At 42.8% G+C, this 13,242-nt stretch overlaps 1 protein-coding gene across 1 annotated transcript in view; it reads left to right on the top strand.

Moving 5' to 3' along the window:
- cdh23 (cadherin-related 23) overlaps positions 1–13,189 on the top strand; it is a 196,156-nt gene extending 182,967 nt beyond the window's left edge. The window contains exons 45-69 of the mRNA XM_059359157.1: positions 61–186; positions 275–478; positions 606–1,064; positions 1,180–1,296; positions 1,387–1,611; positions 1,715–1,884; positions 2,391–2,528; positions 2,775–2,894; positions 4,017–4,194; positions 4,308–4,519; positions 5,087–5,281; positions 5,368–5,481; positions 5,602–5,731; positions 5,990–6,253; positions 6,334–6,495; positions 7,717–7,973; positions 8,333–8,430; positions 8,516–8,636; positions 8,729–8,808; positions 8,951–8,991; positions 9,130–9,190; positions 9,998–10,127; positions 10,359–10,478; positions 10,744–10,854; positions 11,402–13,189. Of these exons, the coding sequence (XP_059215140.1) occupies positions 61–186; positions 275–478; positions 606–1,064; positions 1,180–1,296; positions 1,387–1,611; positions 1,715–1,884; positions 2,391–2,528; positions 2,775–2,894; positions 4,017–4,194; positions 4,308–4,519; positions 5,087–5,281; positions 5,368–5,481; positions 5,602–5,731; positions 5,990–6,253; positions 6,334–6,495; positions 7,717–7,973; positions 8,333–8,430; positions 8,516–8,636; positions 8,729–8,808; positions 8,951–8,991; positions 9,130–9,190; positions 9,998–10,127; positions 10,359–10,478; positions 10,744–10,854; positions 11,402–11,743 (4,175 nt within the window). The 3' untranslated portion in view covers positions 11,744–13,189. The remainder of the gene's footprint in view (positions 1–60; positions 187–274; positions 479–605; positions 1,065–1,179; positions 1,297–1,386; positions 1,612–1,714; positions 1,885–2,390; positions 2,529–2,774; positions 2,895–4,016; positions 4,195–4,307; positions 4,520–5,086; positions 5,282–5,367; positions 5,482–5,601; positions 5,732–5,989; positions 6,254–6,333; positions 6,496–7,716; positions 7,974–8,332; positions 8,431–8,515; positions 8,637–8,728; positions 8,809–8,950; positions 8,992–9,129; positions 9,191–9,997; positions 10,128–10,358; positions 10,479–10,743; positions 10,855–11,401) is intronic.
- Positions 13,190–13,242: the final 53 nt, after the last annotated feature.

Genomic DNA, 13,242 nt, shown 5'->3' with positions numbered 1-13,242 from the left:
CTGACTGTGATCATTTTACTTCTCCACCTGTCCCTCTCTGTACCTCTGCCCGTCCTTTAGCTAGCACTGTAACAGTGTTAAATGGGCCCGTTCTTGCTGAGGATAAAGACATTGGACCCAATGCTGTGGTGAAGTACCGTCTGCTGGGAGCCAGGGTGGACCTCTTTACTGTGGATGCCAATTCTGGTAACATTATAACTCCTCAACGAGTGGACAGAGAGAGAAATTTGGAAAACTGAAATGCAATTATTAATGTGTCTGTATATTCCTCCAGGTGTGATACGCGTGCGTCAGGGAGCAAGGTTGGACCGCGAGGCGTTTCAGGAGCCTCGGGTAGAGCTGTTCCTGGTTGGGGAGGACATAGGAGGTTTAAACAGCAGTGTCCCTCTTACTGTTACCATCCTGGACCAGAATGACAACCCTCCTGTCTTCAGTCCATCCAGTTTCAGCGTTCGGCTCCCTGAGAACAGCCCCACTGGTGTGTAGACTGGCTCGTGCATAAGGATCTGTGTGTATGAGTGGACTCACCAGCTTTCAGTTGTCACTGGTCAGCACAATACAAATGTGTGTGTGTGTGTGTGTGTGTGTGTCTTTGTCTCTTCCAGGTGTGGTGGTCACTCAGCTGTCAGCCACCGACGCTGATTCTGGCTCCAACGGCTGGCTGATGTACCGGCTGGTGAGCGGTGCTCAGGACCGATTTGTGGTTGATTCACTCTCTGGCGCGGTCCTGGTTGGCAACACCACCCTCGATAGAGAAGACCGTGGGTCCTACCGCCTGGTCGTCATGGCAACTGATCGTGGCACACCCCCCATGTCGGGCACAGCCACCCTGACCGTGATCCTGGATGATGTAAACGACTCACGGCCACGTTTTATCGATCATGTCACCATGATAAACGTCAATGAGTCCACACCGCCGGGGGTGGTGGTGGCCACGCTGACCGCCGAGGACCCTGACCTGCATCCTCGGCTGGAGTATTACATCATCTCAGTGGAGGCAAAGGATGATGGGAACAACCCAGTGGATGGCCTGCAGGAGTCTTTTGGCATTGATTTACACACTGGTGAGACATAATCTCAAACAAATTGAGTTTTTTGATCTGCAAAGTCTAATTTTTGACTGATGCTGATAGATATCCATGTAGGAGAATAATGAGATGTGTTTTGGTGAATTTTCAGGTGCAGTGTTTGTACGCAACCCGCTCAACAGAGAGATGGTAGCTACATTTGAGATCATTGTGTCCGTACATGACAATGCCAGTGAGGTTATAGACAAGTCAGGCAGTGTTCCCAACGGTAAGACCATTTTCTAACATGGAAACTATCCTAATTTTCATACTTTCAATTAGTTATTTTCACATTGTGTCTGTCTTATATGACCTACAGCGAGACTAACCATAAACGTGTTGGACGTAAATGACAACGCCCCTCGTTTCCGGCCCTTCGGAGTGTCCAACTTCACAGAGAAGATTTTAGAAGGAGCTCAACCAGGTACAACGCTGCTGTCAGTGTCTGCTGTAGACCCGGATAAAGGGCCCAACGGCCAGGTCATCTACCAGCTGCTCCACCTGCCCCGAGGGGGATACGTTAGACTGGAGGACCCTTCCACTGGTACGCCCACCTCAGCAAACTGCTGCAGGCTACAACATTTTATACATTAGTGTAAGCCAGATGTTCCTGAACTTTAACTATCACTGTGTTACAAATGTCTCAGGTAAGATTGTAGCCAACCAGACGGTGGATTTCGAGCAGGTGCAGTGGCTGAATTTCACTATTCGGGCCAAGGACCACGGCTCTCCACCCAGGATAGCTGAGCTGCCAGTTTATCTGCGCATAGTGGATGTGAATGACAACAACCCCGTCTTCCTACAACCCTCTTATCAGGTACGGAATAACACATTAAGAACCAAAGCAGGATTAAAGATGATGTTAAAAAAAGAGTTCAGCAAGTTAAGCAATCTTTAGCCTAGCTAGTTTTGGCTATAGTATTTGTGCCCAGACAGGAGTATTTATCAGATCTTCTCGAGCCGACCGATTACAGTGTCAGCCAGCGTGGAACAGAGCTCCGAGGGAGAAGAGGCAGAGAAATGGCAGCTGCAGACGGAGACCAAGAAACGACCAGAAATGTCCCAAACACAGCAAAATTAAATGAAAAGAGAAAATGTGGACAGAGGGCAGGGTCTCTGAAGAAAATCTATTGTTTTTAGGAAAATCCTACTCAGTGTTCCTTTAAGTGGCTACTTCTGTAACTTGAGATATGCTATTAAAAGTGGCTTTTAATACCTCAATCACAGCTGACAGAGCAGACATTTTGGCTTGTCATTGCAGGAAAATAACATTACAGAAGGGAAAATAATGAGTTTAATAAAGTACGTCTTCTGTGTTTGCAGGAGCCCGTGTTTGAGAACGTGAACCTTGGCACCACCATAGTTCGTGTCAGCGCTACAGATGCAGACTCTGGCCTCTTCGCCGTCATTGAGTACAGCCTGGTAGACGGGGAAGGCAAGTTTGGCATCAAACCATCCACTGTGAGTTAACATATACACATGAGCACAATCAACCAGCACAGCTACGCCCCTCTCCCTAAGCCTACATTGAATGTTATCCTGCCCGGAAATGAAAGTTTAAACAAAGCGAGCTAAAGATAAAGACAATCCATATATTTGACCTCCATGCTCCGTTTCTGTCACATACTCAAATAAATGTCTTGATTCAAGCACCACTCCCACTCAGTCTGTACTTCCTTCCTAATCATTCCTTCTCCTCTGTGTCAGGGAGAGATCTACATCCTTTCTCCTCTGGACAGGGAGACAAAGGATCACTACACACTAACTGCTGTTGCCCGTGACAACCCTGGCGGCAGCTCCAACAACAGACGAGAGAACTCCGTCCAGGTACAGATCACTGTTTCTAATGACACATAAAAATCTTGTTGATTAGGGTTTAAATAACTCAATACTAATCTACACTTTTTGATTTAGTTATACACCAAAATACCACCTACAGTAACACATTTACTAAATGGCAAGCCTGAATGTGGCTCTTTATCTTCATAAAAGCTAGGGCTGTGCATCTTCACTGGTCTCACGATTCGATTCACTTACGATTATGTAGTCCACGATTCCCTGATGCATCATGATGCGTTACATCCTTGATTTTTTTATATTACAACACATGATTACTTTTTCATCAAAATACTACTTGTCTGATAAGTTTGGGTTCACTTTTTATAATTTAAAGTCTTTACAAAATGTATAGCCTGCTTTTTGAGTCAAGTTGTAACTTCAAACTACTTCCTACTGCTCTAAGGACATTCCTGATAACCAAAATTTCTGTGAACCAAAATAAATATTATAGGCCTAGCCTATTACCCACATTATCTGTCTGATTATCGATTATGGACTGTCACTGCATCGATGTAGAATCATCCACATCTGGATAACAATGCATTGATTATACAATTATTTTCAACACCCCTAATAAAAACTTTGATCCACACAATTGAAATATCTGTCATCTGTAAAAGGTGGAATTAAGTATAGTTTGCGAATACGTAATCAGGATGTCGAAATGCAAATAGACATGAATTAGGGCCCAATAATATTATATATTTTGAGGCGGATACATATGTTATTTGAGAGTTAAGAATAGTACACAAGCTTTTTTTAACATAGCTCATTGTGACACATCCCTTGGATTAACCTTGAATTTAAGGAATTTGTAACTTTGGCTATTTGATTATTGTAACTATGATATGAACTGAGCAGAAAAAATAAAGCTGTCAATGCTCTCTAGTAGAAGATGTAATATATGTATTTTTGTTGACAGTGTTTCTAAATTAAGTCAAACATATCCTTTGCAACTCGGTATCAAAATGTTGTTTTTTACTGGTGGACATATTCACTGTTCACAACATGTGATGAGCTAAAAACATGTAGATGTTTTGGTCAGGCTTTTATAGAATATTCAGGAATATTCTGTTTGAATCTTCCTCTGCCTGTCATGTGCATGTTTAGGTCCTGGTGACAGTTCTCGATGTTAACGATTATCGTCCACGCTTTACGGAGCGAGTGTTCAACACCAGCGTGTTTGAGAACGAGCCCAGTGGAACGTCTGTGATCACAGTGAAAGCTACTGACCTGGATGAAGGAGAAAATGGAGCCGTACTCTACAGCATGCTGGGAGCTCATTCAGGTATGAATAAAAACTCCTCTGTTGGTCTTATTATTGACATTAAAAGAATGTTGCTCAAACAATCCAACAATCCATTTCTGTACAAAGTCCCTGATCTTTCTCTTTCTTTTCAGATGCGTTCTCCCTGGACCCCAACACAGGGCTGGTACGTTCTCGCCGCCTGCTTCAGTCTTCTGAACGTTTCAACCTGACTGTGGTGGCGACAGACCAGGGGCGTCCTCCCCTGTGGGGCACCGCAGACCTGATCATTACGGTCATAGACGTCAATGACAACAGACCAGTGTTTGTCAGACCTGCCAATGGAACAATCATTCATATCTCAGAGGTATCTGCAGTTATAGCATTTTTATTTGTGGTAAAAACAAACAATTAGCAGGCAGTTAATGCATGGTCAGGTTTTTCTCCCGATAACTGAACTGTACCGATCTGCTTGTTTTTGCTTTCTTCCACTAAAATTCACAATCTGTATAACATCTGACTCACTATGTGGAACTGATTGCAACAAATTTGACACCAAAAACAATCCCCGACAAAGTTGTAGTTTGAATTTCACAGCTGTTTAGTTCAGCACCAAACAGCAGACAGACAAAGTTAGTGATTAGCTGGTGAACATAGCGGATCATTTAGGTGCTAAAGAGCCAGATGTTTCCCTCAGGAGCTAGTGGAGAGGAAAGCAGAGAAATTTGATTAATATTATCTTCATCAGGAGGACACAAGCACAGCTAAATACTATTGGTGATAATACGGCTCTATTTTCTGCTATGACAGAACGCTGTGTGGCAAAATCTCCTATACTGTAGAAACCGTGTGTAAATCTGTAAAGCTTTCTGTTCCAGCAGAACTTTAAGACACACAGAGAAACATAGATTGACAGTGCCTGCCCTCTATGTAGGAGCAGCCCCCAGGCCTGCCGGTGTACGAAGTGCATGCAACAGACTCTGATGAGGGGATGAACGGAGAGGTCCGCTATGGCTTCCTGCAGACCGGAGCAGGTAACAGAGACTGGGAAAACTTCCACATCGACTCCATGTCTGGAGTCATCACAACTACGGTGAAACTGGACCGGGAGAAACAGGCCCTCCACAGCGTGAGTATACTGTGTGTGTGCAGTATGCGTACCGAATTCAGTTTTCTTTATGTGTGGTCCTAACTGAGTGCAAACGACTCTCCCAGCTTATCATTGTGGCCCGAGACATGGGCCAGCCAGTGCCTTACGAGACCACACAGCCTCTGCAGGTGGCGCTGTTGGACATTGACGACAATGAACCCGTCTTCCTTAAACCACCGGTGAGTAAGAAGCTCTCCAATACGTCCTCATGTGGTTATCTGAACATCTGCACATAAGGGCTGCTATTAAACTGTTGGTGATGTTTTCTCTTGGTCTGTATGTGTGTGTGTGTGTCTCAGCGTGGCAGCTTGCCTTACCAGAAGCTGACAGTGCCTGAGCACTCCCCTCCAGGTACTGTGGTGGGGAACGTAACCAGAGCTGTGGATGCAGACGAGGGCTCCAATGCCATCGTCTACTACTTCATTGCAGGTGATAAGGAATGCAAAGTATTTCCCTTTGAGTGAAATTATTCATGTTAACCCAAAGTAAAGTCCTGGAGGTGAAGCTCAGAGGATAAGGAGTTTCTTTTGTACCCATTGTGTGGTCAGATGAAAGTCCTCTTACTTCAAAAGCAGGAGAATAATGAGGACAGTTGTATGGATGCATCAGTCTTTCTATTCTGTTTAAAGCTCATTCCTGTAGTGCTTCAGGTGACTGAACACATATTCTTTCCGTGTCTTCCTGCAGGGGGAAACAGTGATGGAAACTTTGGCTTGAGTCTAGATGGAGAGCTGAAGTTGCATAAAGATCTGGACCGGGAGGAGATCCCGGTCTACTCCATCATCATCAAGGCTTCCAGCAACAGGAGCTGGACTCCTCCCAGGGGTCAGAGGGCAGCACGGGCCAAAGCCCTGGACCCTGCTCGTGACCCCAGCCTGCTGGAAGTCCGCATTGAACTGGAAGACATCAATGACCAGAAACCACGCTTCACTAAGGCCGAGTACACTGCAGGTAAGCTGTGTTTCTGGTAGTATGTGAATGATGGTCTGTGTAAAACCACCATAACCGCCCCCTCTTCTTCGGTGTTTCAGGAGTTGCAGCCAACGCCAAAGTGGGCTCAGAGCTGATCAGGGTCGTGGCTATAGACAATGACATCGGCAACAACAGCTTGGTTCAATACCATATTGTCACAATCCGCTACTTCCAGTCACAGAACAATGGGAGTGAGGACGTTGGCAGCATCTTCACCATCGGTGAGCTTCATCGTGTACAATTAACATGAATACTCAATCGAGGGACATTGCCTGTTTAGTTCAATACTGCCCAGTTGTTGTGTTTAATTTGGATAGTTTCATCTCTTATAACAAGGTCTAAAAGTAAGTAGTATTCAGAAACATGAAATACACACAGTAGCACCCCTGGCTGAATGATGATTGACTCTTTAACTGATGTTTCACAAGATTTATTCAAACCACAGCTCCACCTTGTTAATTCACATGCGAAAATAGCAAACAATAGCATTAGCACTTTTTTAAAATTATAATAATTACAAAAATATCCACTAATGTACATAACAGAAGAAAATAAACTCCAACAAACCTTGTGTCCCTGTCAGCCAGGCACCGTAGAAGCTTTTAGATACTTTATATGAATTTTTGGATTATGAAGCATTCGTTATTATTTACCGTTCGTTTTTCATTTCACCGCTCCACTTATTTCGTGTCCACTTACCCGTTTCACCCTGGATGGTACCTTTTCAAAATAAAAGCATCACAGCATTGTAAAACACCTATAAAAATATACAAACATGAAAAACAAGCTATATAATACAAATAAACCAAAAAGAACCTTGCTAAAGGTAATTTATACACATGACAAAATTTTGTCATGGACACCAAATCCCCAAAGGGGATGCCCAAAACTAACATTACAGTCGCAGTACTTTCTGCCTGGTTTTGGACAAAAATGCAGCTTTATAATACAGAGGAAAAATATTTATCAGACTTTGGATACACAGGCGATATTTATTAGTACGATAAAGTAATTGTTGTTTGTACGCGCGCCAGTTGCAGAAGGAATGTTGAATAGAAGTCGACTTCAATACACAAAGAAATTTTAATCAAAGGAAGAGTTGTAATTTGTTTTGATCATGTTGTAATGTGAGGTGGGCTGCACCTCCTTTTCATAAATATACTTCTTCTGTACTTCTGTATTTACATATACATTTTTATACTTGCATATCCCTGACTTGTTATAATATCAGCCATGATTTCAACAGTAAAATAAAGAAAAACTCCTGTGAGAAAGTAGCCTTTATGCAAGTTATTTTTCCTCGCGATTACAGTGTTCTCATTGGCATTGTTTTTTTGCAACCTGGTGTGCGCATTGTCAACGTTGAAGATTGTCATTGTCAAGAAAAATATAGAACATTATTTCTTATTTCTAAACAACATTCCATCCCACCTTTGCCACAGGTTTGACAGATGGCATGATCCGAACATACGACCTCTTCACAGCCTACAACCCAGGCTACTTTCAGCTGGAGATTTTGGCGTGCGACTATGCTGGACACAGTACAACCACCAACGTGAATATCTACATCCTCCGAGACGACCAGAGGGTCAAGATAGTCTTCAACGAGATCCCTGATCTGGTCCGCGAAAACCAGGAAGACTTCGTAAACCTGCTGTCCAACATTACAGGAGCCATTGTCAACTTAGATGACATACAGGTGAGGTATTATTTAATAAGAAATAGAATAAGAATATAAAAAATAAGACATATACATACATTCTATACACATTATATGCATACATTTTTGCTATTTGGCATTTATATATGTATTTTGTGTTTGTTTGTCTGAAAGTACTTTGCATTGCAAGTAGGTTAAATAAGTTGTTGCATGTAGTAGTAGTATGAACACCAATGAATACATTTGTTTAAATATATGCAGATATATACACAATATAGAATAAGTAGTATATGAGATATATAAAATAGGAAAAAAATACAGAAGGCCTAATGTAACTGTTCTTTTGTGTGTTGTATGGATATTTTTTTACATCTTTGTCTCATTTTCCTTTTATGCAGTTCCATGTGGATAAGAAGGGCCGGGTCAATTATGCTCAGACAGACATGCTCATCCACGTCGTCAACAACCAGACCAACACCATCCTGGATGTGGAGAGGTAAACATAAACTCCATAGTGAACTGTCATGTTAGTGAGTGGAGGTGTAAGCTTTGTGTTCTGACGTGATTTGAATGTTTTGCAGGGTAATTCAGATGATAGATGAGAACAAGGAGCAGCTGAGAAGCCTGTTCAGGAAATTCAACACTGTGGACGTTCAGCCTGCCGTCAGCGACAAACTGCCTGATGACATCACCACTCTACAGGTGTGTGAGGCCGGGACCTGCAGAAAAACCCCCAGGCTGTATCAGATGTTTTGATGCTTTAAAACTTTATTTTTTCCTCTTTTTTTTAACAGCTCGTCATCATCATCTTGGCGGTGCTGCTGTGCTTGGCAGGGATTTTGTTTGCCACGATGAACTGGCATTATCGCAGAGTGTAAGAACCCTTCAGCAATCTAGATTTATTTTGAATCTTGACTCATCTGAAATCTGCTCAGTCATGGTCCATGTTTTCATGCCGTCAGTCTGAGCAGAGACATCAACATGTTTACCTTCTCATGACTCTTTATGTGTTGCAGACACCAGAGGAAGCTGAAAGCCATCGTCGCTGGATCCACAGGTAAGAAGCAGCTCAGTAACGGGGACGTCCCAACAGCTTTTAAACTCAGGATGTGGCTTTTTTATTTTGTAGAGTGCAACATGTCACTTTACTGCAGCAAGCCTGTTTTTCTTAAATTATCTGTCCTCTACCATCTAGGGAACCAGGGTCTAATGGACATCCTGGACATGCCCAACACCAACAAGTACTCTTTTGAGGGGTGAGCTTCATTTTCCCTACTCTTTGTCCCATGTTACTGAAAAGCAATTCACACCAAATGTCACTTTGTGTTGTTTTTACATACTATAGTAACTGTAGTTTTCGATATACAGTCATAGAAAAAAAGAATACACCATTGTTTTCTTAAATTCATTTTAATGCCTGGTATAACTAAAGGTACATTTGTTGGGACAAATGATAACAAAAATAGCTCATAAGAGTTTCATTCAAGAGCTGCTATCTAGCCATTTCCCATGGTTTTCTTGATAATAACCAAAATCATCATTAAGAAAATGATTACTTGTTTACTTATTACCGATTTACATATAAATAAATTCAATTTTAATGTGCCAAAAATCACAATAAACAGAAGGGAGAAATGATTAAACATACATACAAACAATAAATAAATAAGTAAAAGTTACAAATAAATAAGTAAACTATATATAATATATATTGGTCAGTAGTACAAAATAATAGAGTATCATTGGAGTCCATCTCTTTGTTAAAAATGGTTGCCATACGAGATAATTATTTCTGGCCACAGCCTCGTAGAATTTTAATCTGTAGCTTTTGGTGTGTTTAAAAACAATAATACATTAACAATACGTCTTTTTTTTTTAAATTTCGGTTGTTGTAAGAATTAATCAAACAATCTGCGGCCGGGTCGTGGTAGCTTCAGATTTAGTCTGATCTAAGCCTCATAACACTTTCCAACAGTAGCTCAAGATCAAAATTAAATTTGAGTTATTTTCATACTTCTTTTGCATGTTAGAGATGATGTGCGTGATGCTGTTTGCCTCTGCAGGGCTAATCCAGTGTGGCTGGACCCGTTCTGTCGTAACCTGGAGCTGGCTGCTCAGGCTGACCATGAAGACGACCTGCCTGAGAACCTGAGTGAGATAACTGACCTGTGGAACAGCCCCGCACGCACTCACGTCAGTACCAACATTAGTCTGAGTTCATTTATATTTCACAACAATACCCTGAGGAGTCTACGAGATTATATTTTGCTCCAGGCTTTAATGCCACGAGGGTAGAGATCAAAGTCATCTTTTCTCAGGATTACACAAGTTTGAGGTTTTTTTACCCAGGCATGGTCTTTCGAGGTAACCCCATTTCACAGCTGACTGTATTCAAGTAAATGTGTGTCTGTGTCATCCCCACAGGGCACATTTGGTCGTGAGCCTCAAGCGAAGCCTGAGGACGATCGTTACTTGAGGGCAGCCATTCAGGAGTACGACAACATTGCTAAACTGGGCCAGATCATGAGGGAGGGGCCTATTAAGGTAAGACACGTGTGTCAGGTATCCAGGGAGACACACACATACATTTTTGTAGGTCATGTACTCTCTCCTTCCATACTTCACAAACGCATTGGGGGACAAGGTCAGAGGACGGGACCTAGGACCTCCTCCAGTGTGTCCTGAGAAGAAAACAAAGAGAGAGAGCCCAAGGACTCAAAGCCTGCTGTGGATTGTCATGTCTGATAACTGTAACAGTGAGGAGAACGATGTTATAGACTCTATTTGATCCTAACTGCCATCCTGTCAGGGTTCCCTGCTCAATGTGGTCCTGGAGGACTACCTGAGGCTGAAAAAGCTCTTTGCAGCACGACTCGTCACAGTGTCCACCAGCCAGGGGGATCAGTCTTCAGTCACTGAGGTGGGCTAGAAACAACTGATGGTCTAGCTGCTGCTGCTGTGCTGCTCCTGTCTGACACTGGCGGAGAGAGATCTAGCTTTCCTTTGATTTCTCATTCTGACGTTCACTGCTGACTGGGCACCTACTCACATCTTCTGCTATCTCTGCTACCTTGAGTCAGACTTTGGGTCAAATAGAGTTTGCACTTTTCAAAAAAGTTCAGCTGACGTGAGAGTTTACCACACAAGAATTGCAAGAAAGTTCAGACAATCACTGGAAACGGAGCATTGACACTTCAGTATCTTAATTTACTGATATTTACCTGTGCATCTTCCAAGAAAACTTCATGCACATGCAATTATTTAACCCAAGTCTGACATGAAACATGTTGCTTTCTCTCTGCTGTTCTGTCATCTCACTACACTTTGTGATTTCTCCCCTCAAAGTTTTCCTACCAGGTTTTCCTCTCTCCAGCTCCTCCTTAAATCTGCCATATTGTTGTCAATCTGATGAATTGTATAAACAATGTGAATCTCAAGGTTTATTCTCTCCTCTCCTCCATCAACAGCTGATCCAGAGTGATCTGGACGACGATGAAGATGAGCGCCTGGGCATGGGTGGAGGTCGCGGCACACTGCGCTTCAAGCACAAGCTTCCTGTGGAGTTGAAGGGTCCCGAAGGTGTGCACGTGGTCCACGGCAGCACGGGGACCCTCCTGACCTCTGACCTCAACAGCCTGCCAGAGGACGACCAGCGGGCCCTGGCACGTTCTCTGGAGGCGCTGAACGCCGACGGGGGGCTTTATTCCGAGCGCAACGCTCGCACGGAGTCAGCCAAGTCCACCCCAATGCACCGCCACAAGGACGGGGACACCCTGTCGGAGAGTCCCCTGGAGATCACAGAGTTATGACTAGCCGAGGCCTCGCTGGTCTGAGCGCAACCATGACTCGTGTGTGTCCTTGTGCCTCCACGCCGCCACCCTGACATGGTGGGGGAGGACTGGAGGAGGAGTGTGTGTAGTCTAGGGAACCTCATCAGCCAACCTCAGTGCATCAGTGAGACAGCCTGCAGAGGACTTACTCACCATTGGGTTGGTTTGAGTCGGTCTTGTGTTGAAGGTGCTCCGATGTTCGGTCCTTCAAGAGACGGTTCATTCAAATGACTTTTAGGAAATGGAAAATCATTAAAGGGCATCAAAACAAACCGGGGTCATCGACTTTCACCCCAAGAGCTGAGTGGAAAAGAGAGACTAAGCCTCCCTGTGGGAGAAGCTTATTGACCATATAATCGTCAAAAGGTGCCTCATTCTCACTTATCCTTTTGAAGTCATACCTGGACTGCATACACTCACACAAACACAAATACACACACTCAAAAAAATGATGAAGCCACACACACTCAGACCAGCGGATGGCCATCAATGGGACACGGAGAAAATGACGCAATTTCTTATCACGCTCTGATATTTTTTCTTTTTGCAAGACGATGCAATCAGTGTTGAAGGAGGGAAGATTTTTCTCTCTCAGATATTAGATACATTTTGTTGTTGGGAAATTATAGATGGACATTTAATGAAGAGCACTTCAAATACTTCCCCAAGTGATGCTCAGAGTGGAGTTTTCACAACAAGATCCAGAGGGGGCTTTGCCATTGTGCAGGTGTTAAAATACTGTAGTAGTTTGATAGAAGTGCTTTCTTGGATCAATGGCAAAAAGACAAAACAGTCCAGTCTGCAGGACAGCAGCGAATATTTCAACACTGGTCCAGCTCATCATCTTTAAGGAGACTCTTCACTAATAACTGAAAGATTCCCACATGATGAAGATGGCAGAAGCAGGATCCAACTTGTCCGAGGCTGAAGAAAAAAAAATAAACTTTGAATCTTTTATGATAAATTTGATATTAAAGGCAGATAAAGAAAACATTGGAAAGGACTTATAGATGGAATTTAAAAAAGTATAAATAATCCATTTTTCTAGACATAAAGATGGCATTGTGCCCAGAGACTTTACACTGCCACCTGAGGGACTAAAAGAGTCATGCTCAAAATGAGCAATGTTTGCTTTATTTTTTTATTTTATAGAAAATGTGATGGAATTAAAATATTTTTGAAGAAAAATGCTGGCTTACCAAAATAGGTAGGGAATAATTTTGGATGTTTGGAGTATGTGTATATTGTGCTATGGTGACATGTCGTTCTGTTTTCCTTTATATGACAACTGATGCTGTTACTGATGAGTGGTGTGTTTTTAAGATTAATTTTTTATATTCCCATTTTGTAAGTTTTTATTTCTTTGTCATTATTGTCACCAGTCCTGAGATCTGTGTTGGGAAATGTTGGATGATCTGTGATAATAAAAGAAATATGCAACGGCCTTCGACCTCAGTCAGTGGGATGATGGGAGAGCA

Source organism: Centropristis striata, chromosome 20, assembly GCF_030273125.1.
Source record: "Centropristis striata isolate RG_2023a ecotype Rhode Island chromosome 20, C.striata_1.0, whole genome shotgun sequence".
NCBI classification, from domain to species: domain Eukaryota; kingdom Metazoa; phylum Chordata; class Actinopteri; order Perciformes; family Serranidae; genus Centropristis; species Centropristis striata.
Note: the sequence above shows the minus strand (reverse complement) of the source record. Positions and strands in the feature narration are given on the sequence as shown.